Raw genomic sequence first — 25,685 nt, forward strand, 5'->3', positions numbered from 1 at the left:
GCAGCCGGATAGTAATTTGTACATAGAAAATATGGAAATATCTTCCTAAGCAATCAACTGCAGTGAATTGACATGCAAGGTCCTACTGTACTTTCATGTGTGTGAGAATAATTCCTTGGAGTGTTTACCTCTCTAGAAGCAGGTCTATAGCCAAAGCCTGATGGTAAATTTTTATCCTCTTCACAACCTTTAGCTCCTGGACTAAAGTGTAATTCCACATGGAAACGCTCTTCTGATGAAAGCTCCTAAAGAGAATCAATAAGATAGTTTAAACCTTATTACAGAGTACATATTATCATTTTATGCATTCATTAGTTTTTTGTTACCTTGTTTGGATCCTCATACAGCATAATAACAATCTGGGTCATGTAATTGAGTTCGCTGACAACACTGAGATAATCCATAGCTCGCTTCCACTGTTCATCTTTAGATTGCTTAGATTAAAGGAACGTCACAAGGTTAGTATCAACAGAATACGTATTTGATCCTCACTGATCATTCACAATCCTAATATAATAATACGGTTGATTATATAATCCTGCACTAGACAAGTTCTGTATATTTTATTAAAATCATAATTTAAATTATATCATTTTCGGTACAACCGCTCCATTAAAACATAAGACTAATCCACATTTTAGAAACCATCATTTGATTAATCCTGGTTTTGTATGATGTTTGACTGCAGGATGCTCAACAAACTGTGGTTGGCTTGTGGGTGCTAAATTGAGATTCTATAGGCTATCATGATGTCTGAAGGCAGAAATCCCAGTTCATTCGCTAGCACCACCTTTCTTAGTCAAATATACGTTAAGAGGGAAAAACAGACCAACAGAAAATCTGCCGCTCTAGCTGCATTCAGTTATTGATGGTACTTTCAGGACACTCACTCCTTCCTTCTCTCTGCATTCTTTTTATATGGCTCCCCACCCCCTCCTGACCTAGAGGTGGCTTCCCAAGAAAGAATATGCTTCAGATACTTAACACCTCAGCTTAGAGGGAATTTAAAAGATGGCAAAACGGCAAGAAAGGGAGGGAGAGCAGTAAAAAAACTATTGTTTCAGAATACACTGGAATATCATATGGTTGCTGGGCAGAATAACACTGCATGATAGATCTGTTTCAGAATATAAAAGTTTAGGAACTCAGTGGAACAACTAAACAGAAAGGGAAGGGAGACTGATGATGCTTAGCCAAGAACATGGAGATTTGGTTTGCCCTAAGCTCTTCCCCCCCCCCCCCCGCCCTTTATTGCAGTGGGCTAACTCAAAGAGATGCTTTAAATTTTTTAGGACTTGTCCTCCCGTTGTGAGTCTCACAGTTCCCCCACACACACACTTGTTAAAATCAAAAATTGACAATTCAGAAAACAATAAAAGGAAGAGGAAGCAACAACAGCAGGGGATAAATGTAGGCAAAAATAAATTAACATACTTAAAACTTTGGTAGGGAAGAGTATGAGGTTCTGCTTACTAAAAATAAGCCCACTGTGGAACTGCCTTTAATTTCTATAATCATTTAGTACAGAACATTCTACCAACAGATCAACTCCTTGTTCTGCTTGGTGACATGCACTTTCCACAATATCAGTATCCCTTTGACTGTGCCTGAGATTACAGCACAGATTTTAAGAAGTCAGGAGACAGATATTGTGATAACGAAACAGCTAAGTATTACATTAGGGACTGAATTATAATGGCTTTATATAAATAACTGAAGCATTGTAGTGCTATCACATAAACTTGCATAATGGGGTGTTGGAGGAGAAAGGAATGTATACAGAGCATACCAACAAACTTGTGCACATACCAGCTTAAGGTTAGGTTAAAATGAGGCCTCAATGCAGCCAACCACTTGAGGTCATCCAGTGAAATTGACTAGCAGTAGATTTAGGTCAGACAAAAGGAAGTACTACCTTATAAAATGCAAAATTAATTCATAGAATTCCCTGCCATAGGATGCTTAGATAACTTTGAAAGGAGATTAGATTCTTGGAGGATAAGTCTATCAGCAGTTATTGGTCAAGATAGCTGAATAACTGCCAAGTTAAAGTCTGTATTCTACTGAATACCAGCTACTGGGCAGTTGCCTTTACAACCTGATGCTCAACTTCTGACAAGGATTTGGCTGGCTATTTGATGAAACCAGAATGCTAGAAAGCATTCTCTTTGTGCTGGAAAATGAATGCTAGATATCTGGCCTGATCCAGCAGGGCTCTCCTAATGTTCTTAAGTAGCCCAGAGTTGCTTTTTTTCAGGTGATTCAGAACAAAGCAAGGTCACTGAAAGGTAAAAATGACTGTTCTTGTCCTTAAATGAAGTCCAATGAGAAAAGTTCTCATTGTTTAAATATTTGTACTAAAGTTACCACGGCTCTTCAAAACCTCCCCAGTTCACTTTAAGTATTGTTCCAGTGGATTTATTCCCACAGAAAGTGATAACTTGAGTTTGTCACAGAATTGTTAAAAACCACTATGAATGCTGTGTTTTCCTAAAAGAACGAAGAGGCTATAACTTACATCACACAAGGAACCATAACGTAAAGTTGATAATAAGGAATGGACATGACTCTCACTAGTGAAGTACAATCTTGTTCGAACATGACGTTCAGGAGACGTAACCCCACTGGAGTACCTGTGAGCAAATCCAAAGAGTTTAAGAGAAATGTAAACATACCTAACATGTTGACTATGGACATACTGGCATACCTCGCTTTATTGCACCTTGCAAATATTGCATTCTCAAGCAAGTTTATCAGCGCCATTTTTCCAACAGCATGTGCTCACTTTGTGTCTCTGTGTCACAATTCGGTAATTCTTGCAATATTTCAAACGTTTGCATTATTATTACAGTACATTGTTTTTTTAGACATCATGGTATTGCACACTTTATATATAGAATAGTGTAAACATGACTTTATATGCACTGGGAAACCAAAAAATTCATGTGGCTCGCTTTATTACAATATTCGCTTCATTGCGGTGGTCCAGAATCAAACCTGTAATATCTCAGAGACATGCTTGTATTGGAAGGAGGTTTATATCGCAATTTAAATAAGCTCATCTTAGGAGTGCATTCTGTTGAATTTCATTAGGTCCTGTAGTGTCACAAAATCTGGTACTAGCATTTCTGAGACTTCCTTGGTACTAAATAGAGACTCAAAAGCCCCAGGAAAGTATACTTCCTAGCAATTCTGTTACTTGGTGTGTTATTTCTGAAGCATTCAATATTCAATAAGCATGCATAACCTAATAAAAGCTATTGAAGCAGTCTTGGAGGAAAGGTGGCATGCAAAAGGGGTGGAAAAGCAGCCAGGCCTCATTGTGTTCTCTGGGGAAGGGGTCTTTGGGGTGAATGGGGAAGAGAAAACCTTGACTACTCTTCATGTTGTTGATGACATCATTAGGAATAAAATGAGACCTGGCCCTTGGAATGAACCAGAGCTTAAATATTGACTAGTTCTTGCCCAATCTGAATCAAGTCCAAATTAACTCTTTTTATGCAGGAAGTCTCCAAACTGAGCCCAAGGAAGCTCACCTGTTACCTCATGTAAGTATACAATATCAGTCATTACCAATGGCAACTTGTTTAAATTTAAAAAAACAACTTACAAAGGATGAAGCTTGTTTACAGTATCATCATCTTGAGTCCTTTGAAGATCAGACCGGATTTTCCTCAGTAGAGGAGTGCAGTAACCTTTTGCGATCTCTAGTTTCTCAACTTCATTAATACCATATTCCTTGATGGGAAAAAACATACTTTCTTGAAAAATGCAACTACAATGAAAAGTGAACTCTTAATTCAGAATTCAAACATCAAACATCACTATTTTGAATAGAGTTTGTCCTGTTACTCTGCTCAGCTAAGAGTGACATATTCTGTCAGCGCAAACTCCTACTGGTAGAGGAGCCCCTTGCAGCAGTAGAATAAGCCTTTTGCCAATGGAACATGGTGTCTTTAGCTGAGCAGTATGGTTAAGATACAACCTTATGCATACAGTGCATACTTCACACATGTAAGAAGTCAAACCATTCAGAGTTTATGGCTCACTAATCATTGTAAGGGAGTGGATTTACAGGAAGCTTTTCACAAGACCGCAGTATTAAAGGTTCATAAATCTAAAGAGACATAAAAGATATTGCCTTTTCTCAGATCAGCAGGGAAGCATACATAATTAATGTTTAACATATAATACATTAATAGTGATTTGTGTGAGACACAATGCTACTTAACAAAATCACTAACAGGGGTGGAACAACAAAATGAGCACTCATTCTTGAATTAGTCAGGTATCAATGGAGACTGGACTTAATGACAGACCATAGAATGGCAGCTGTCCACATATAAGCACCTCTACTGCTATGTACCCATACAACGGTGTGACATCAAAGCTAAGCATTAACACTTAAATCACAAGTTTCAAGTGCCATTTTCCAGGTCATCACAGCTGAAAATTAAATTGGATTCCGGTAATGGTCAGATCCAGACATTCATAATTTTTCAGGGCTATGATACTGCACACAAAGCATAAAGTGCCTGGAATGGTAAACAAGTGGCCAAGAACTTACCAGAGGCTGCCTTTGTGGGCGCAGGGCTCAGCTCAGCTTTGGAAATGGAGCTAAGCAGTTGGGCACATTCCCTCCCCCCCCCCCCGGGCTGCTTCCACCCTGCTGGAGCGCTGGCATGGCCGTTTCTCCAGCCTCCCAACAAAAAGCCTATTGCTGCTTTGGTAGGGCAGGGTGGGGCAGAGGCATGATGCAGGCATGCCTCTTGAGATCTTGAGATGGAGAATGAAATTAGGGAAGCATGTAAAGGTAATGAAGTAGTAATAATGGGAGACTTCCACTTCCCTCATATTGATTGGATAAATGTATGCTCCAGTCAAGCCAAAGAGATAAAAATTTTAGATATCCTAAATGACTGTGCCCTCGAACAGTTGGTCATAGACCCAACCACAGAGGGGAGGCAATCCTGAATTTAATACTCTGTGGTGCTGCCAGTGACTTAGTGCGGGATGTGGAGGTAGTTGAGCCAGTTGGCAATAGTGATCACAATGGCATCCAATTTAATTTATATGCAAGTGGGAAAGTGACTGGGAAATCTCACACAATTACCTTTGACTTTAAAAGAGGGAACTTCTCTAAAATGAGAAAACTGGGAAAGAGGAAGTTGAAAGGAACAGTTAGGAGGGTTAAACCTCTTGAAAAGGCTTGGGGGTTACTCAAGTCCACATTACTAGAGGCTCAGCTAGCTTGTATACCCCGGGTCAGGAAAGGTAGTAATAAGTCCAAGAGGTCACCACCATGGCTAACGGGTAAGGTGAAGGAAGCAATGCGAGAAAAAAAGTCTTCCTTCAGAGACTGGAAGGTTTGCCCAAACGAGGCGAACAGAAGCAAACACAAACTTGCACAAAGGAAATGCAAGCAGATAATTAGAGATGCAAAAAAAGATTTTGAGGGGCATATTGCTAAACACATTAAAAAAAAAAAGAAATTCTTTAAGTATATTAGGAGTAGGAAACCAGCTAGGGAAGCGGTTGGACCATTGGATGACAATGGGAGTAAAGGAACTCTAAGGGAGGATAAAGCGATTCTGAAAAACTAAATGAATTCTTCTCATCTGTCTTCACTGTTGAAGATACAGGGCAGATTCCTTCTCCTAATCAGAGATTTTGGAGAGGGGAAAATGAGGAACTGAGGCTAATAGTGGTAACAAGGCAGGAAGTCCTAGAACGACTAGACAAACTGCAAACTAACAAGTCACAGGGACCAGACGGTATTCATCCTAGAGTTCTTCAAGAACTCAAATGGGAAATTGCTGAACTTCTAACGAAGATATGTAATATGTCCCTTCGATCAGCCTCTGTACCAGAGGACTGGAGAATGGCTAATGTAACACCCATTTATAAAAAAGGTTCCAGGGGGGACCCAGGAAATTACAGGCCAGTTAGCTTAACGTCTGTTCCGGGTAAATTAGTGTAAATTAGTGTAAAGCATTATTAAAGATAGAATTGTCAAGAATTGTCATATAGAAGGGCAAGGTCTGCTGGGCAAAACCCAACATGGCTTCTGTAAGGGTAGGTCCTGCCTCACTAACCTATTAGAGTTTTCTGAAAGCGTCAATAAGCATGTGGACAGGAATGAGCCTGCGGATATTGTGTATTTGAATTTCCAAAAAGCTTTTGACAAAGTCCCCCACCAAAGACTGCTAAGCAAACTTCATAGTCATGGGATAAGAGGACAAGTCCTCTTATGGATTGAGAGCTGGCTGAAAAATAGGAAGCAGAGAGTAGGAATCAATGGTCAGTTCTCACAATGGCAGGATGTGAGCAGTGGGGTGCCTCAGGGATCTGTGTTGGGACCGGTGCTTTTCAACCTGTTCATCAATGACCTGGAGTTGGGGTTAAACAGTGAAGTAGCCAAGTTTGCAGATGACACCAAATTATTTAGGGTGGTTAAAACAAAATCGGACTGTGAAGAGCTCCAGAAGGATCTCTGCATACTGGAAGAATGGGCATTAAAATGGCAAATGAGATTCAATGTGAGTAAGTGTAAAGTGATGCATATTGGGGCAAAAAATCCCAACTTCACATATACATGATGGGATCTGTGCTGGCAGCGACAGACCAAGAAAGGGATCTTGGGGTGGTAGTGAATAGCTCAATGAAGATGTCAACCCAGTGTGCGGATGCTGTAAAAAAGACAAATTCCATGCTGGCCATAATTAGACGAGGAATAGAGAATAAAACTGCTGATATCATACTGCCCTTGTACAAATCTATGGTGAGACCACACTTGGAATACTGTGTGCAGTTCTGGTCACCACACCTAAAAAAGGATATTACAGAGCTTGAGAAGGTGCAGAAAAGAGCAACCAAAATGATTAGGGGGCTAGAGCAACTGTTCTATGGGGAGCAGTTAAGACGCTTAGGGCTGTTTAGCTTGGAAAGAAGGCGGCTGAGGGGAGACATGATAGAGGTCTATAAAATTATGCATGGTTTGGAGAGAGTGGACAGGGAGATGTTTTTCTCCCTCTCCCATAATACTAGAACATGGGGTCATCTGCTAAAGCTGGAGGGCGAAAGATTTAAAACAGATAAAAGGAAGTATTTTTTCACACAACACATAGTTAAATTGTGGAACTCCCTGCCCCAGGATGTGGTGATGGCTGCCAGCTTGGAGGGCTTTAAGAGGGGAGTGGACATATTTATGGAGGAAAGGGGTACTCATGGCTGCTAGTTAGAATGGATACTAGTCATGCTGCATACCTATTCTCTCTAGTATCAGAGGAGCAGGCCTATTATTTTGGGTGCTGTGGAAAACAGGCAGGATGATGCTGCTGCACTCGTCTTGTGGCTTCCTAGAGGCACCTGGTTGGCCACTGTGTGAACAGACTGCTGGACTTGATGGGCCTTGGTCTGATCCAGCAGGGCCTTTCTTATGTTCTTATCACCCCTGCCCCCCTTTGTCTATTTAAGGACCTCTCTCCCAGCCACCCGACTTTGCATGCCGGCAACAGCGGACCCTCCCTCCCAGTATTCAATGGCCCACAGCATCTTAAAGACTAACAAAATTTTTGGCAGGGTCACAGCTCACTTCTTCAGATAGGTATCTGAAGAAGTATCTGAAGAAGTGAGCTGTGACTCATGAAAGCTCATACCCTGCCAGAAATTTTGTTAGTCTTTAGGGTGCTATGGGACTCTTGCTCTTTTCTACTGTCGGGGATGTTATGTAACTTCAAAATAGCAAGTAAAACAAAGTGCTTACAAAATGTTATGATTCCAATTACTGCAGTTATGCTCCCCTATTTACTTTATCAACAAACAACAACATGAGATACTATGCTTCAAAAAATATTGACAGGATCTTCGAATGATCCGGACATTGTTCTTCTGTTGATACAGCCCAAAATCTCATTAGCCTTTTTAGCTACCCCATCACACTGCCAACTCATGTTCAGTATATGGTCTACTAAGAGCCCCCAAGATCTTTTTCGCACATTCAACTGCCAAGACAAGTCTCCCCCATCCTATAACTATCCATTTGATTGTTCCTACCTAAATGCAGAACTTTACATTTATCTCCGTTTAAATTCATTTTGTTAGTTTTAGCCCAGTTTTCCAGCATGTCAAGGTCATCCTGTCTTCTGCCATATTTGCTACCTATCCCAATTTAGTATCATTGGCAGCTATATTAAGCCTCTATAATAAATTTGCAAAAGTACATACCTGTGGTATCACAATATCAGCCAATGCTTTTGACAGCCTGTACAGTTCCATTGTATTCTCTAGTTTTAAGGAGACATTATGCTGGACGTCATATTTTATACAGTCATAGATATCTGGGATTTTACTAATATCATATCTTCCATTCTTTGTTTTAAAGTCCTTTTCAAGCTTGGCCCATCTGCGCAGCATAAGCTCCAGGGTTTCACTGTGGTAAAGCTGAATATCTAAACAGACAAACAATACCCATTATTACAGAATAATTAATGAACAAACTTAATTTAACAACCTAACCTGAAACGAAATAAAGTAAAAGTAATATATGTTTTAAGCGCATCTATGCTTACTCTAGCTAAGCCCTTTCACACGCTTGTTTTTCATGTTGTTGCTTCTCAGTCTTACCAGTCTCTTGATAAAGAGAGTTATTACTTCTGTTACAAAATTAATCACTCAAGTAAGTTGTAGTTCAGGCAGCTGAATTTTAAAGGTTTAGTCAGACAACCCCGGTTTGTCTTTCTAACTTCTGACAGTGTTTGCTAAGGGATCTGTGAACATGACATTTCCTTTATCACTCCCAACATATGCCCGATGTCCTTTCTCAATTAAATGTCATGTTAACCTTTCTGAGTGTTGGCAGTTATATTAAGGGACTTCCTTCCTCCCTGGCCAGAGATATGCTAAGAGTCCGCCAAAGGTCAGACCATCCTTAACCTTTATTTACATGAAGCTGCAAAACCAGATGTCTTGACATCCAGTTTCCCAAAGGCATCTTTGTTCAAGGGGAAACAGGGAGCAGTCTCCATCATGAAATGGCTTGAATAAGAACTCTGTAACGAAAAGTTAAGTCTGTGCCCTGGTTTCTGTTTAAGATTTGGTGCTGTTCAGTGTGAGAGTGCTTAATTTTATTACTAACATGCCTTTTTAGACTTTTCTGTTTATTCTGATTTTTTTTTATAATAAATCAACACCCACTTTTTTCTGTGCCTAAGCTTTTTGTTAATACTCAGCCTACCTACATCATACTCTACTCATGTTATCAGGTTACTCCCCAGATAATATTGGGGTTCTTTAGGGTATTAATTACAGAATAAACAGGAGTACTTTATAGCCTAGTGAACAAATGAGATGGTGGCGACATCTATGGTTTTACAGGTTTTGACCCAGGAATGAGTGAGAAGGGTTGGGAGTGTAGGGCATGGATTCAAGCAAAAAAGAACTCTGTACATACTCAGTAGCCTGATCTCTGCACACATTACCCCTTGCTGAATTCTGTGATTACAGCCATTCACTCTGCCACACTAAAGGCTGAACTACACATTATGTTTTTTTAATGAGCTGGGTCCGGGTTCCCTGTCCCCGGCTCAGTTTCACTGCAGCCACATAGCAGTTATTGGGAACTGCTTTTTAAAGGGCTTCAGGGGACCAATTCAGTTCAGGACCGCAGACTGGTGGGAGGAGGGACCATTCTTTCCAAGCTGAAACAGCTCCAAGGGGAAGTGATTTGCCCCTACTGCATGCACAACTCCAAAATGGGGCAAATAACTCTCCCTTGGAGCTATTTCAGCACAGGAAAAAGGCAAAGGGGAGAAAGCAGAATCCCCTCTTCCTACCATGCTGCAGTCCTGAGCTGAATTGGGCCTCTGCAGGCCTTTAAAAAGCAGCTAGTGTGGCTGCAGGGTAAATGAATCAGGTGCAAGGAACCCAGACGGCTCATTAAAAACAGTGTGTGTAGCTTGGCTCTAAGGAAGTCTCAGGAATAAGCAAGCCATGGTGCATAGATGATGAAATACAAGAGGCTGGAAAACCTGGTGCCAACTCTGTTAAAGTTCTCTGACTCACAAGAGGAACTTGGACTCGAGTTTCTTGAAAATAAATTCTCCATGCCACATTGCAAACCTGTCCGTGCCCAGGCTAGCCCCAGGCGCGGGACTGCCCGGCAGCGCACTTACCGGGCAGGAGGAGGTGAAGCCGGAGGGGGGAAAGGGGGCAGGGCCGACGGTGCCACAGCCCGCGGGAGCCCCGGGAGAACTGCCGGCCTGGCCGGGAGGGCTGGGGCCGAGCGACTCGGCAACGCCGCCCGGCAGTGGCAGGGTTTGCGGGGCGACGCCTCCGCCGGCCCAGGCGCTGGGGCGAAGTCCCCCGGCAGAGGAGGAGCCGGGCGGGAAAGGGTCGGAGGGGCGAAGGGACGGGAGATGGAGCGGCAGAACACGAGCCGCCGATCAGCTGGGGCGGGGCCGCAGCCCTCCTGAAGGGGAGGGCGGAGGGACGGAGCTGCCAGGGGCTGATTGGTGGACCCCTGTCAGACAGGAGGGGAGATGGGAAAGGGGTGGAACCCCGGGGGGCCTGGCTGGCTATATGACGGGAAGGGGGTGGAAGGCCAGGGAGGAAGCGGTGCCGGGCGTCCCTGGAGCTGGTGTGGCTCAGAGGAGCAGGAACGGACCATGGGCTGAAGAGGAGGAAAGGAAATCCTCTTAGGAGGCCCATTCTGAGGCCAAAGGAAGCCCTCTCCAAGTCAAGCCGGCCAGGCCGCGGGGCTAAGAGGCGGGGCCCGAGGGGACGGATCCTCACAAAACCTGACTGAAAACAGGGGATTTTTATCCGTTTTTGATACGGTATTAGGATCTCCAATTCAAACAAAAAAAGCCTGTGGACATGTCTAAAATGCCTTTCTGCATCCTGCCCTACAAATGCTGAAAAACAAATTATTGTAAATATATTTCTATAACTGTTTTAATTTGAGTTTGATCCTAATTTCAAGCAGTTTTCCGATAAGGATACATAGTATTCTAAAGCTAAACAGTTAATCCAGAAATACTGTTTACAGAAGCTCAGTATTGCTGGCTTAAATATTATCTACGCAAAATCCTTAAACTGTCTAAAATCATAAATGACCATGTTACATGATTAATGAGTAATGAATTAGGTACTTGTGATCAGCATAAACATTACAGTGTACTTAAACTAAACAGTCTACCTGTGGACTTAGGATCTTCCATCCGTTGCCTGATCTGAGTAGTCAAACTCTGAATCAAGGAATACACCTTGTCACATGTCTTAACAGGATTTTTTATCTCTTGCATTGATTTTATCAGAGAAATGCTGCCAGGTGGTGCGAGCTGAAGTACCAGACCAAAACAACAAAAAAAGAATTTTTAAAAACATGGTAGGCACCTAATCTTGTGTTTTCATTAAAAACTGTCCATTGAACAAAAGCAGATTATCAATATACCATTTGAGTCTAAAAATACATTGCTAATTTAAACCCCAAATAGTATTTGTGATTCTGGAGTACTTTGAAAACTATTCAAGAGTACCTACTTCTCTTAAGAATAATTCATTTGGTGTTTTTCTCAACAACATATAACATGAACTTCTTAAGTCTAACAACTACATACTGTTTTTGACACAGTGCCTTGGTTCAGACAAAACAGCCAGCTCTAACGATTGTACATCCCCTTTTCCTTCTGTGCTCAAGTTTCCTCGCTCCCTTCCTGATATGCAACCATAGTTCCAATTTGGGCAAACCATGGTTTCTACAAACTATATTTTGCCTTCAAACCAGAATTAGAAATCCATATCAAAGTTCAGTTTCCAAAGATACCTTTAAAAAACAAACCATACATTAACCTCTGCAGATCATTTGGAAACATAGATGATAAAAATAATATTCCCTTAATGTAAATGTGTTGTTCCTGTTTGTTTGTAGACATGTTTCAACACATATAACTGCTGCTGCATATTAAAAAGTAACATATGCATATCATTGACTTTCAAAAGAAATTTAGAAAATCATTTTTGCATTTGGACCATTATATACTATTCCCGCAGACGATCTTCTAACCTTTTCAAAATCTTCAGAAGTAAAGTCTCTGTCTCTCTGAAGTATTTCATGAAGTCGAGCCTTCACACGATGCTGGCAGCTGCTAAGAGAGTCACTGTCACTGTCAAGTAGACCATTCATATTAGCACTTTTAACCATCTGGACAAGGATAGGAGTGAGCTCTCCTTCCAATGCAAGCAGTCCCTGGAAAGAATAAAATTAGCGAGCAGTGAATGAAAAAGTAGCAACGAACCTTAAAAAGAAAACACATATTTTAAATTACTTTTTATGGCAGCTTCTGCCTCTAAACTTCCAATACCTTTCTAGTTACTTCAGGACAAACAAAAGAAACAAAATACTGCAAAGAGAACATTGCTTATATTTTAAAAATCAAATATTTTGACCAGGATCCAACAGAGCTAGTTTTAGGTCCGCCCAACAGGACTCTTTGAGTATGTATGGAGGGATTTTATTTTTTTTAGTGGCTCTGTAGACTTGAGAAAAGATAGGCTGAATTTGTTATTTGAGTTGCTTAAGGCTACACAATTTGTACTGTTTTGAATAACAAATGACAGTCAGCAGAAAGTTCTATTAAGTGGTCGTACTGATTGTGAATATTACCCTAAGAAAGCCAAGCACAATTGGGACATATATTAAATCACCTGCATACAATGAGGCTGGTTCAATCCTTTATGAGCCTGCCTGACCAGTACGGTCATCTTCGGGGGCCCGACATTTTGAACTGACTTTAAAATGATGGTGTCCTTGTGGCAGCCATGAGGATGGCCCTTCACATCTAGTTTTGCCCTTCAATACTTCAATTCCTTTTTTTTTAAACAGCCATACTTGGTTTCCTACTGAGCCACATTAATAATGCCCCAAAGTTCCTTGAATTTACTTTATCATTTTCCATTTTTCTATCTAAAAGATAATTTCTCATAGTACCTTTGCAAAAGCTGCTGCAGTCATCTGAACTCTTCCTTCATCAGAAGCGTATATTTTGAGATCATGCCGATAGGTACTATGCAGTCTCAGTAAACCACATCCAGGAAATCCAGCATAGTCTCCTACCAAAGGAAGAACAAAACACCTTCATGATCTGCTTGTTTCCTTTTTAAAAAGTTGTTCACTGTCTCTCTTTTTAAGTTATAGCTTCTTCCACCATCAGTGCAAAGGGAATAAGGTACCTTGTCCACCTGGGTACATGCACCGGAAAGCTCTTCCTAGTTCCTCTGCTTGCACTCGGCCTGCAGGTGTCAGTTCTCCTCCCCATTTGAGAACCAAGAGTAGAGATGGCTCTTCTTTGTGGCTATCTAAAGGCACGCAAAATAAATTTATGAAAAAGTAACAGGCACCAAAACTGGGGGGGGGGGGCATACTGGTTACTTAGCTGTGGCTGATGTTCTCTGAGTGGTCATCTGAACAGTCATATATATGGAATCTGCACAGACGCAGAAGCAACACCAGAAAGTTCTAAAGCTCTTGGCTAAATATTAGCACTCAAAACTTCTCTCCTGAAGGAGAATACTATGCCACTTCTGAGGGGAGAGACATGCACCTTCTTACTCAGTTCCTTATAACCAACACTAGAAACTCTCCCAAAGGGAAAGAATTGAGAAGCCAGCAGCAGGGAAGGTGAGTAGCTTGTGTGACCAAAGATTGGCCACATGAAGAAAATGAGTTACTGGTGCACTACTCATTTTTCTTCATTGTGGTCTCTACACTGTCCCACATATGGGAGATAATCCAACTAGCGTATCTTTAGATGATAAACAGGGAAAGTGTATGGTCTTACAGGGGGCACCTCATTCCCCCTGAATCCCCCCTTCCCACACTATTTCCGCTTTCTTTCCACCAGCATCCCTCATACTTTCTCTACTTTCCCTGCTTCCTTCTCTCCCTTCCTCCACACCAACCAACGTACCTTTTATCTCCCCACTACAACCTTCAGCTTTATTATTTATTCACTTCACTTAGACCCTGCTGTTCTCCCCAGTGGGAGTTGCGTAACCACCACTTACTTGAGCATCTTGCCCAAGAATGGAAGGTTAACCACCAGGAAGTAGCTATTTAGATCATTCTAGTCCATGAACACCTTCTTCAGGAAGAGTCTCACAACTTTCTTAAAGTAGTTGGAACTATACCCTCCCTCAGAGAGAGCCCTTTATTACCTCCCAGACCCACTCAGCCAATGCAGCTTGATACTATCAGCCATAAAGGGCAAGTCTAAATGGGGTGGGCTGCATACTTCCAAGCAGCTTGTCTGCTTCATGAGACCTTGCCAACTGGAAATCAGCCATACAACTAGGACCAGACAGCACTCCAATAGCATTCCGAGACTGAGCCAACCACATCATCTAAGTCATGGTGGATTTGAGAGATTGCATCTGCAAAATGCACTACATTTTATAGATCTACATCTTCAGAGACTCAGCACTTTCAGAGAAAGCTGAGGTAATTCCCTGAGATAACAAATTCAGAGATGCTAACAGTAAAGTGATTACAAGAAAACTGTGCAGTAAAATATTTGCTCCTCTGTTAAGAGCAAGTGCTGTGGCATAATGTCTTACTTAGCCTATAGCTCTAGAACGTTCTAGAGTTCTGCACTGGTGCATTATGTGGTCTGATAAAGGTCAAGAAAAATTACCAGTTTCTGCCAAAGGTTCAAGTGCTGGAACATACAGTTTTCACTGCTATTGTTTTCTAGTAGCCAAATGTAAGGAAATCCAACAGGCAAATCAAATCAAATTCCAATAACTGATTTGTAAATAATTGGTATGACAGTACCTTCTTCTTCACTAGACGTTTTGGGGCAACCATGAGGGAGGTATGTCAGCTGAACTTTGCGATTTATACCAGAAAAATGTCCATACCTAAGGATAGCAAATTAACACATGAGAGGAAATCATTAAAATAGACTTTAGATATTCTGGAAAACACTTGTTAATATTACTTATAAGACAGAAAAACATCATATATTAGATAGCAGATATTGAGGCAAAGCCGTAAGGAATAAAGTTTTTGGGGAACTGTACAACCATGCCATGCTGCAAATGAAGGTTAACAGAATGGCTGAATGCTCTGTCATCTCAAAAGTTCCTCCATGTACAAAGTTAGCAGGTCAAAAAAGGTTCAACTAAGTCATCTTTTTGACTTGCTATTTTCTTCTGATGAGTTCAGTTTCATGGCAGAACATTCAAACATCTCACCTTCAGCTGAAGTAGCGTAACAGGGGAAAAAGCTTGAACACTTGTTTCTGCTAAAAGTCTAGAGTACCCCTGAATCAGCCCAACATAAGCAATTTCACACAGAGGGCTGGTGAAGGCATAATATTCCCAGTCTCTTACAAAGCCATGACTTGATTCAAGCAGAATCAAGTCATGGCTGAAATAAGGAGCAGGATAATTCTCAATCTATATTCACCCTGCCCTTTCCTTTAAATAAATATTACCGAAACAAACTTAACTTAAATGTTAAGTGGAAGCCTAGGTAAATAGAAATTTAAGCTGGCATTGAAATCAACACATAGATATGGGAAGGATATTCCATACCTAATGCAACACTTAATGTCATTCTGCAGAAAACGGTATGGCACCAGTTTAACTGTGGTAGCTACCTGGAGTACATTCAGCACAAACTGGCCCATTCCAGGCTAGTTTAACCTCTGAGGCAGGATTCACTGGGGCCAGACCTGGCTAGGGTTGAAAGCTCCAGGCTGGGGAGGGTTTGGGGAGGGGAGGAGCCTCAGGCAGATATAATGCCACAGAGTCCATTCTCCAAAGCAGCCATTTTCTCTAGGGGGACAGATCTCTGTCATCTGGAGATCAGTTATACTTCTGAGAGATCTGGAGGTTGGCAACCTTAAGCTGGGAAGCAACCTCTGGGTGACTTGATACCAGCTGACTTCCATGACAACTAGGCCTGATTGCTTGCTACTGTTCAACAGCAGCCACCCTATGAAAGCCTGCGTGGTGTAGGACTTAGAGCTTCAGAGTAGGGTCTGGGAGATCCAGGTTCAAATCCCCATCTTGCTATGGAAGCTCACTGGGTGATTACAGACCAGTCACATACTTTCAGTCTAACCTAAATCATAGGGTTGCTCTGCGGATAAAAAGGAGAGGGGAATAATGTAAGCTGCTTTGGTCCCCACTGTGGAGAAAGGTGAGTTATAAATGAAGTAAACCAATAATAAATATAGCTGAAGACGGGAGGCAGATAAAAGGTAGGTTGGTGAATGGCTGAGAAGGAGAGAATGAGTCAGGGAAAGGGGAGAGGATATGGGGGTTACCACGAAGAGGGAAAGAGGAAATAGTCCAGTGAGGCGGCCCCCACAGGCCCTTGAGGGTTCCATACCATGCAAGTGGGCCTGTCTCAGCAGCCAGCACCACACAACTGGGCCATACTTTTCCTAGGTAGAGGCTACTGAAGGGGAGGAGAGGGAAAGCTTAATACAGAGGGGCAGATAAATGTAGAGAGGTTGTTGGGTGGGAAGGACACAAGGAAGAAGGAAAGGGGGAGAGGCTATGGGGGCTTTCAGGAAAGGAAAACGGAAAATAGTGGTGGATGGGAAATGAGGTGCCTCTGCAAGTCCTTGCAGGTTTCCGCTTGTATTATGATGATCTTGTTTAGAACCGATCATCCACTGTTGCTGTTTATGTATGCTTGATCTACGTTTATCTCATCTAGTCCTATTTTAATGATGGTAATATAACTGTTCTGGTAAGGGTGTACTTTATACTATGTTCCAACGGTTTTATGGTGCTTTGTTAGCTACCATTCCAGTAGAGCACAAGCTAAAAACATAAACAAAGAAATAAACAGGACTAGATTTCAGGCCATATAAAGGTATCAGTTTGAAAAGGCAATAGTAATTTGGAAAAGGTAGCAGCCTACTAATATCACTAACTGGTTCTCAGTTACAATCCAGTTTGAGAACAGTGAGGCCCAACTCCCTCTTAATACCTGCTAAAATCTATACATGTCCAGAAATATTATGGTCTTTTGTAAAGCGACTTCCAAATTATAAACACTTACATTTCCAACACAGTTTTCAATTGTTCAAGTTTAGCCTTGCTTTCTTCAATTTCAGAGTCATTGTTTTGCCCAAGTTCTACTAAAAGTTGTCTTGCAATATCAAGTACTTCCTGGAAAAAAGGGGTACACTGTATAAGCAGTTTATAAAAATACAGTATTTTTTATGAAGAAAAATAAGAAAGTCTAACAAACTTGCCTGTAATTGCTTAGGTTTTTTCAGTTTTAGCTTCCCAGACTTAAATCCATTGCATTTTTCGAAAAGATCAAAAAATCTTTAAAAGAAACACGTAATTATTAGAAGGGCTGTGGATTAATCTGCCAGCTGTCACTATGCTTTGTATTATTTGAGTCTAAATTTTCATGACAGGGAAAACTGCACAAACACCCTTGTCTAGTTAACTCCATGGTATGTGGCAAATTAGTATCTGGAATGAACATGCATGTTTATGAAAACTGCATGTATTTATGGTTTCAAGGGTCCTCAAAAGAGTGGAAGAGTTATCGTATTGTATGCACAGTTTCTTCTGAGCAATGTTTCTTTTTACTTATTCCATTCAGAAGAGATACTTGAACATTCACAGAGGTTTATGTTTCTTATTAACTTTTGAAACAACTAATAATATAACAGAGCATTCCGACTTCTGAGCATTCCGACTTCTGTTGACACCAGGCATTCTGACATTAATTGTACTGCAAAATGCTGAAATGGTTTGCATGGTCCCTGCTTCACTGCCTATCCTACCTGGCACAACATTGCTGGGTTTATTTGTAAATTAAAAAGAAATACCACTTTAAAGAGGTTCTGACCTTCATATGATGTCCCTAATGCTTGTCTCGACAAACACTTTGGAATGCCCACTTTACTGAAGGATGTCTTGCCACTTCTCTTCTGATATGAGAGTTTTATATTTTTAAGATAACCACCTATCTTACAGAAATGTCTCAGACTTGCCCCCCTCCCATTTTACACTCACAGCAAGGAAGAGTGCACTGTCAACTTCAGAGATTCTAAGCACCATGTTATTTTGTTGTTTTTAAAATGAAGACAACCTAAACTCAAAAACTCACATTCCCAAAAGCAAAAAAGTAGATATGAGCAAGAAACACACAAAAAACACAGCATTAGAATGTCAAGAGCTGCAACAAGGAATGTTGATGCAGACATGTTCTAAATTCTCAATTCTGATATTTTAAAAACTACTCAAAATCTGTATGATACTACAAACTACAGAAACCCAATACACAATCCCTAGGCCCCACCCAATACACAATCCCTAGGCCCCTGGTCCAAATAAACTATCTTCGGGCGGGGGGAGGTTAACCCATTTCTCCCTTCTCCTGCTTATCACATACCGTTGATGTTTAACTTCCATTTTCATTTTTTGTTTTGGTGTCCGATCCCCATGCCGTATAACAGCAATAACACATCTAAGTTCCATCCTTTAAGTATACAAAGAGCATGGTTATTCTTCCCAGTTCCAGAATTCCAATTAATATTTAAAATGGTACAGATCAATTAAGTGAATGGCATAAATACACAGAGTTCTATTAAAACAGCAGCAGTATATTAAATTTGTATATGACCTTTCTCTTAATATGCCCTAGGCAGTTGCATCAATACAAAAGAGAAACCTAAGTACTGGAACTTCTCTCAATTGTGAGTAAAAGATACAAAACCAATGTAACAAAGACAAATGAACTATAGTTAAGCCTTCAAAGGAATGCTTAGAAGTCACCATTATAGCTTTGGAAAGTAAATATTGGAAGGTCAAGCTTCAAGTTTGGCTATTTATGACTCACTTTTCAACGATGTTCTAACAATGAACTGCAATTAAAGAATAAAACATTAACATTAATAATGATGATCTCCACCTGAGGCCATGCCCATTTGTTGCTCCTTTTGAATTTACCTGCAGCCTTTGATACAGTGGACCATGCTATCTTATTGAGATGTCACAATAGGTATCATCAGTTGTGCTGTAGATTGTGTATGGTCCTTAAGGAACAATTTAAACCAAAGGATATCATCAAGGTGGGATTTGTTCTATAGGGTTCCACAAGGTACAGTCTTATCCTCCAAGATATCAAGTCTCTATGTAAAGCCCTTAGGAAAAATCATTTATAGTACTGGAATTGGATGCCATCAGTATGGTGACAGCACCTAGCTCTATATCTGTCTATTCAAATCTCCTAGTGATGTGGTAGAGATCTTGAGCCGCTGCCTAGCTGTAGTGGTTAAATGGCTAAGAGTGAACAAACTGAAACTGAATCCTGACAAGATTGAGGTAATACTAGTTGAGAAGCCTGAGGTCTTGAAGGATTTTGTGTTCCCAGCTTTCAATGGAGTTCAGCAGACTGACAGTTAATAGCCTAGGACCGTGTTGGCGAACCTATGGCACACGTGCCGCAGCCGGCACGCCGAGCCCTCTCTATGGGCACGCGCGGACCAGTCGCGTCTGCCTAGGGCTGTGCCGTCTTGCCGTGGTGAGGGCGGTGCTCCTTTTCCCCAAGCCCATGCTCCCCAAGCCTGCGCTGGAGCCCTCCCTCTCTCTCAGCTGATCTGCGGCTGCAGCTCAGCTGTTTGTCGGGGGGCCCGCCCTCTTCAGTTTGGACGGGGGAGCCTGTGGCCGAGCACCTTGCCACGCCCCTCAGCTGAGCTGCGGGGCCCCGCCCATCTTCAGTTTGTCTGGGGCCCCACCCATCTAAAAAAGCATTTAGAAAATTCTACATTTGCAGACAATCCTACAAGCCACCAGGAAATCTACAAGGAATTTTCTAGCATGTAGCAGCTGCAAAGGTGAATTTTAGTAACAGATTTTTACAGTTCTGTAAGATGGAGACAACCTTGCCACGCCCCCCCTCTCAGCTGAGCTGCGGGCAGCTCAGCTGTTTGTCGGGCCCCCGCCCATCTTCAGTTTGTCTAGGGCCCTGCCCATCTAAAAAAGCATTTAGAAAAGTCTACAACATTTGCAGACAATCCTACAAGCCATCAGGAAATCTACAAGGAATTTTCTAGCATTGTAGCAGATGCAAAGGTGAATTTCAGTAACAGATTTTTACAGTTCCGTAAGATGGAGACAACCCTGTGTTTTCTTACTTCTCCAGATAACGCCAAATTTGAAGAACTTCATCTTTCCTGCCTACACTGGTTAGATTTAGAAAATCTGGAAATGGAGCTAATAGAATTTCAAGAAAGCTCTATCTGGAAAAATAAATTCTATGACCTGCGTGAAACACTTGAGAAGATAGAAGGGATGACAAAGGACAGCACAGTTAGTTCTGAAAATGAAATCCTTAAAGTGTGGAATTCTCTGCCAAATAATTTTAAGTCAATGAAAGCACTTGGGATTGCTTTCCTTACTTTGTTTGGATCATCTTATGCTTGTGAGCCGCTGTTTTCAGCTTTGAATTATATCAAATCTGACACCAGAAACAGGCTAACAGATGACCTGAGTGCTGCATGTGTTGCTCTCAAACTTACAAAGTATGAGCCAAGGGTAGACAAATTATCAGCATGCACACAACAGCAAAAATCACATTAATTGTTCAAAAAAATTGACAATGTCCTCAAAGATGTCACAAAAATGGTGAATTACATCATGGCTCGTGCTCTAATTGTCGACCGTTTCAAGCACTTCTTGAGGCGGTTCAGGCACAGTATAATTGTTTACTTATGTACAATAATGTCCAGTGGCTCAGCAGAGGACAAGTCCTGGAGAGATGCATGCCAAATACAAACTTTTACCTTTCATTAAAAAGTTGTTTGTATCATTGAAAGCTCTGTTATTGTGTTTTTCTTTTAACACAAAATATGTGAATGTATGAGTTGTTTTTTCTAAACTAAAACCTCAGTATTCAGGTTAAATTGCCGTATTGGCACTTGGCGATAAATAAGTGGGTTTTGGGTTGCAGTTTGGTCACTCGGTCTCTAAAAGGTTCGCCATCACTGGCCTAGGAGTTATACTAGACCCAGCATTACTCCTGGAGAAGCAAGTTAATGCAGCTGGCAAAAGCAAAACAAAAAAACCTTTCCTCCAACTTTGTTTAGCCCTGAAGATGCCCTCCTACCTAGACTGAGCAGATCTGGCCACCAGGATACACATCATGGTAACATCAAGACTAGACTACTGTAATGCACTCACAATCACGTCCTGAGGAATTTCATTTCTCTTTTTAAACATTTTTAAAATGTTGTATAACATCCAGACTGGTTAAGGGTTCTAGCAAACACCAAAGCTTGTACACTGTTGTGTGTCAATTGGTTGGTCCTAATAAACGGTATTATGGAAACTGTGTTCTAATTTAAAAAAAAAATTACTTGGAGTCCCACATGGCTGCAAATAATCTTTCAGAAGAAAAATTTCTCTCTTTCAGAAGACCAGTTAGCTAACTTCTCCAAAGGTGTTTGGAAGTTAGTTTGATCTGTAACAGCAGACCACCTTAATGGGCCATCCTTCACTACAGAGATCAGTACAGACCAAAATCCCAAGGTTCATCATATATTAGCTCATTCATGGCAATGGTTTTGCCTTTGGGAATAATATCCATTGAGCCTTACTTCTGAACAGAGGCAAAAACCAAAAGAAGTGAATGATCAGCAATATGCAGGGACAGATACTATTGAGAGGCAGACCCACTGTTGTTTTGGCTGCTATGACCTCTAAGATCCTCCTGTTAAAATGGCCTTGGCGCGTAAGATAAAATTCCCCAAACCAAGAAGTCATAGAGATCTCAATATAACTTCAAAAACCACTTCAGTTCGGTATGTATGGGGTAGCTGGTACTCCAGGATATTCTCCAATCTGTCTCAAGTACCCAGCACCAAGTAAAAATACTCAATTTAGGTCAGGTCGTTCAGTGGGTATCTAGTGAGGGCAGTGGGATCTTTTATGGACTAAGGCTCCGCAAACTCCTTCCCTGAACTTTTCCTTCACACAGAAATCAGTAAATAGTAGCTGGGCTCAATCATGATGCCAAGCCTCATCTCCAGATGCACATCAGGCCAATCCTCTAACTCACAATAAGAACTGGTTAGGATAAGGACATGCAAAATAACAAGATAATATTAATATTAAAAATATACATTTCTTGTTTTCATCACAGAAAATAATTCACAGCTGAAAGTGGAAGTACTGTGAGCAAACAGATAAATCAGAAACATTTTAACAAGTGGCATGCTTAATTTAGGATAATTTTTATCTTACATTGTCCCTGATGTAGTTGGCACAATAGGAATATCTTCTGCTTCTAAAGGTATGGACCATGGTATTTGAAATTGTGGAGCGAGTTCTCGCATTATGATATTTCTAAACGAGGGGAAAATAAAAGTTCATCAGAAATAATCTGTGTAAATAAAACTAGATTTAGCTTGAATACACTGGATTAAACCAACAGATATAGTTTGACGAATCGGAAATTGCATAATAGGCTTTAGAGAGCCACTGCTAATCAAAGTCAACAACAATGTCATAGATAAACTATCAATTTGAATAGGCAGAGCAGACAAATACATTAATTAAATATCAAAAGCATTCTTTAAAAACTGATCATAATTATTTAAAGGCACTTTTTGTTCTGTTTTCCCACAGCCTCTTCCATTTCTTGAACACTCCCACTGCCTAGCCCCTCCCAACCAATAATCTGGTGGACAACGAAGACAGTGATGGGAGTGAACTGAAATGGAGAAGGTAGCTGTCCACCAGACTTCATTGTCCAAACCCAATCAATTTAGCAATGCTCCAAGGATCATCTGAAGTCTAGCTTGATCCAAAATTAATTCAAGGAATAGTGGATTTAAATTTAAATCAAATCCACCCTGTCCTCCAATGAGCTGAGGAATAAATTTAAAACATGAGGCATACTATTTAAATGGAGACTTAAAAAACTGTTTAGTTTTTACGTTCTTTCAGACTTTCAGTTCGTTTTGCCCCAAGTTATTATCAGTAGCTAAAAGCTATAATGCGTACTTCTGCTGGAGGAAGAGCAAGACCTAACAGAATGTAATAATGTAGAGCCCCCAATCAGCCTGAATGGATTTATAAGAGGTTTTTGAGTCCTCTGCAAAATACAAACACAGATATTCTGATGATGTAACTCTTAATTTATGCAGGGCAGTCATGGAATTAAGCTTTGTAATGAAATGTATTTTATTACATACAGGTTCAACTGAAGTTTGAAAAACTGAAATTATATAGGATAGTCGTCTAATATGAGTACTTGTGAAACAAAAGAAATAATGGACCTGAAAAATTAAATCCATAACTGGCAAAGAACATCATACCAATGAACATATGAGGATTAGCTGGCTAACAAATAGCATTAGTACTTATGCAAAACAGGGGGGGAGGGAAAGGAAGGGAAGGGGAGAGATTTCACTGTATTTCCCCTTCTTCCTGCAGCCTCCTGTGCCACAAGGCATCTTGCTCTCAAGAGCTCTCAGACTCTTGGCAGCAACTTTTAAGGGGCTCTGGGGCCTGCCAAGAGAAGGAGAAGGTGGGTAAGGTCTGTTTCCACAACCAACGTCCATTCATGGGAGTTTGAATCCAACCCATTACATCTACATTTTGGAATGTTATGATGTTGCTCTGCTTAGCACAGGCAAGTTGTCTTATTGTAATATTCATTTTGGGTGCCATATAAAAAAGACGATAATGAGAAATAGCCAGGGGATGATAAAAGCTCTGAAAGCAAAAATTAGGAAAGAGCAAAGAATTACTGCGTACATTTCGCCAAGAGAACAAGAGGCGGGAAATTAAGCTACTCGATTGTATCTCTGAAAAAACAGGAAAAAATTATTCCAATAAACAAAACAGTAAAGAATCTACAGAAATGTAAGTTTAGATTATCCCAACATGCTTCCTTTACAATAAAATCAGTTCAGTAAAGGAACCGGCTGCCTAAAGATGTTGCAGAATATCTCCTATTGAAGGTTTTTTAAAGAGAAAATGGGCAGTTGCCTGTCAGACATAGTTTAGTGCCTGGACTGAACTTTCTGAATGGTTGTGTACTTTCTGGTGTAACTTTTTTACAGTTCAGAGGGCAATGTCCAGGTGCAAAAACAGCATTTCAAAGTTTAAAAAATTATATGAAAGGTTGATCAGCCGAAGAAAACCCAAGCTTGTGAGTTCATAAAGTATTACCCAAGAATTTTAGCACAATCATCATAATATTTCATTGAGTTCTTCACAAAGCTGAAGCCGTTTACATCACAGACGTAGGATTGTCCATTTGCACGCAACAAATCAAAGCCACAAACCGTTTGCTGTCAAGAGAAATCATATATTAAAAAATCACACATTCAAAAGTCTGCAGAAGTTCGAATATCCATTTTCAAAACCTGAATAGTTTAGATCAGGAGTGTCAAACTCAATTGTTAAAAAAAACACTCAATTGTTACAAGGGCTGGATGTGACATGTCACTTGGTTGGGCCGGGCCATGCCTCGCCAGCCCAGATCGGGGGGGGGGGGCTGTCTCGGCTGGCCAGATAAAAGCCTTATGTTTGACACCCCTGCTTTAGATATTTATCTATAGCAAAATTGTTACTAGTATTAATTGGTACAAGTCCCAGTAGTGGGCAGTATCCTACTATTCCATGCAGGAAATGCCTTGTTTCCCCACATTCGTCTGTTTTTACAGCCCATTCCAGCCCCTGCAAAGATCACTCCCAGAGTCACAGGACCACACAGAAGAACAGCTGTGTGGGCTGGGAATGCCTAGAATGAAAAAGACAAATAGGTAAAACTGCTCCTCCTTCTTCTTCCACAACCTCAGCTCCACTGAGGAAAGGGGTTGATTTCATCCTCGTGTCTCTCCTCACTCTCGCCCATGGACCCTCACCGCCATTCCTCTGCATAGGTCCTGTGATCCCAGAAATGATAATTACAGGGGTGGGAAAGAGCTGCAGGAAAGGAGAGGAATGGGAGAAAATTCCACGTGTCCTCTGCACATGGATGGCAAATCACTGGCCATTAATTCTAAGATTTCACAAGGTCATGTTCTGTTTTGCTATTTATTTAAATGTGAAGTCTGTCCTAACTTAATAGAACTTTTTGAGGGTGCTTCCCTCTTGGATTACACATCCTTCAAAGTTTATCCCTTAGGCCATTCTTCTTTAAGTCCTGTTACACCTTTACAAAGCAATCTACACACACCCCAAAAAAATCAGGAACAATTCTCAACCTTTGTTATAAAACACAGTGTATGATTGTTATTACTATGACATTTAATATGTATACAGCACTATCAATGTGTATGATACAAGGTACCAATTACAGTTCCCTGCCTTGAAGAAGCTACAATCTAAAATTTGCTGTCAGAGAGAAGACAAAGTGAGGGGAGGGAGGAAAGCGGGGGGAAAACAGGGGAAGAGTATGCATTCATTTTAATTGCATGTTCTTGGGCTTGTCTAAAGCAATCAGTCAAGCATGCCAGCCACATGTGGGTGAAAAGAAAAGGACAATTTGCTTTTGTTCCCAATCCTTGTATCATTTACAGGTTTCTGTAACAGAATTTCTCACTGCTCCTTGTGAGAGCAGGATGATAACTTGGTCAGCAGAAAAGCAGGCTTCAAAATATTATAAATAAATATGAACACTGCAATCCTACAGA

General features: G+C 41.0%; 1 protein-coding gene across 1 annotated transcript in view; it reads right to left on the reverse strand.

Annotated features, from left to right (window-relative positions):
• The window catches only part of PPIP5K2 (diphosphoinositol pentakisphosphate kinase 2), a 50,443-nt gene that overhangs the window by 15,726 nt on the left and 9,032 nt on the right, over positions 1 to 25,685 (reverse strand). The window contains exons 8-22 of the mRNA XM_056848062.1: positions 24,217 to 24,338; positions 22,282 to 22,383; positions 18,431 to 18,517; positions 17,274 to 17,349; positions 17,078 to 17,187; positions 14,831 to 14,916; positions 13,231 to 13,356; positions 12,989 to 13,110; positions 12,065 to 12,247; positions 11,198 to 11,339; positions 8,227 to 8,450; positions 3,611 to 3,738; positions 2,519 to 2,633; positions 327 to 434; positions 129 to 245 (exon numbers count right to left, since the gene is read on the reverse strand). Of these exons, the coding sequence (XP_056704040.1) occupies positions 129 to 245; positions 327 to 434; positions 2,519 to 2,633; positions 3,611 to 3,738; positions 8,227 to 8,450; positions 11,198 to 11,339; positions 12,065 to 12,247; positions 12,989 to 13,110; positions 13,231 to 13,356; positions 14,831 to 14,916; positions 17,078 to 17,187; positions 17,274 to 17,349; positions 18,431 to 18,517; positions 22,282 to 22,383; positions 24,217 to 24,338 (1,848 nt within the window). The remainder of the gene's footprint in view (positions 1 to 128; positions 246 to 326; positions 435 to 2,518; positions 2,634 to 3,610; positions 3,739 to 8,226; positions 8,451 to 11,197; positions 11,340 to 12,064; positions 12,248 to 12,988; positions 13,111 to 13,230; positions 13,357 to 14,830; positions 14,917 to 17,077; positions 17,188 to 17,273; positions 17,350 to 18,430; positions 18,518 to 22,281; positions 22,384 to 24,216; positions 24,339 to 25,685) is intronic.

The sequence above is a fragment of the Euleptes europaea genome, chromosome 4 (assembly GCF_029931775.1).
Source record: "Euleptes europaea isolate rEulEur1 chromosome 4, rEulEur1.hap1, whole genome shotgun sequence".
Taxonomy (NCBI): Eukaryota; Metazoa; Chordata; class Lepidosauria; order Squamata; family Sphaerodactylidae; genus Euleptes; species Euleptes europaea.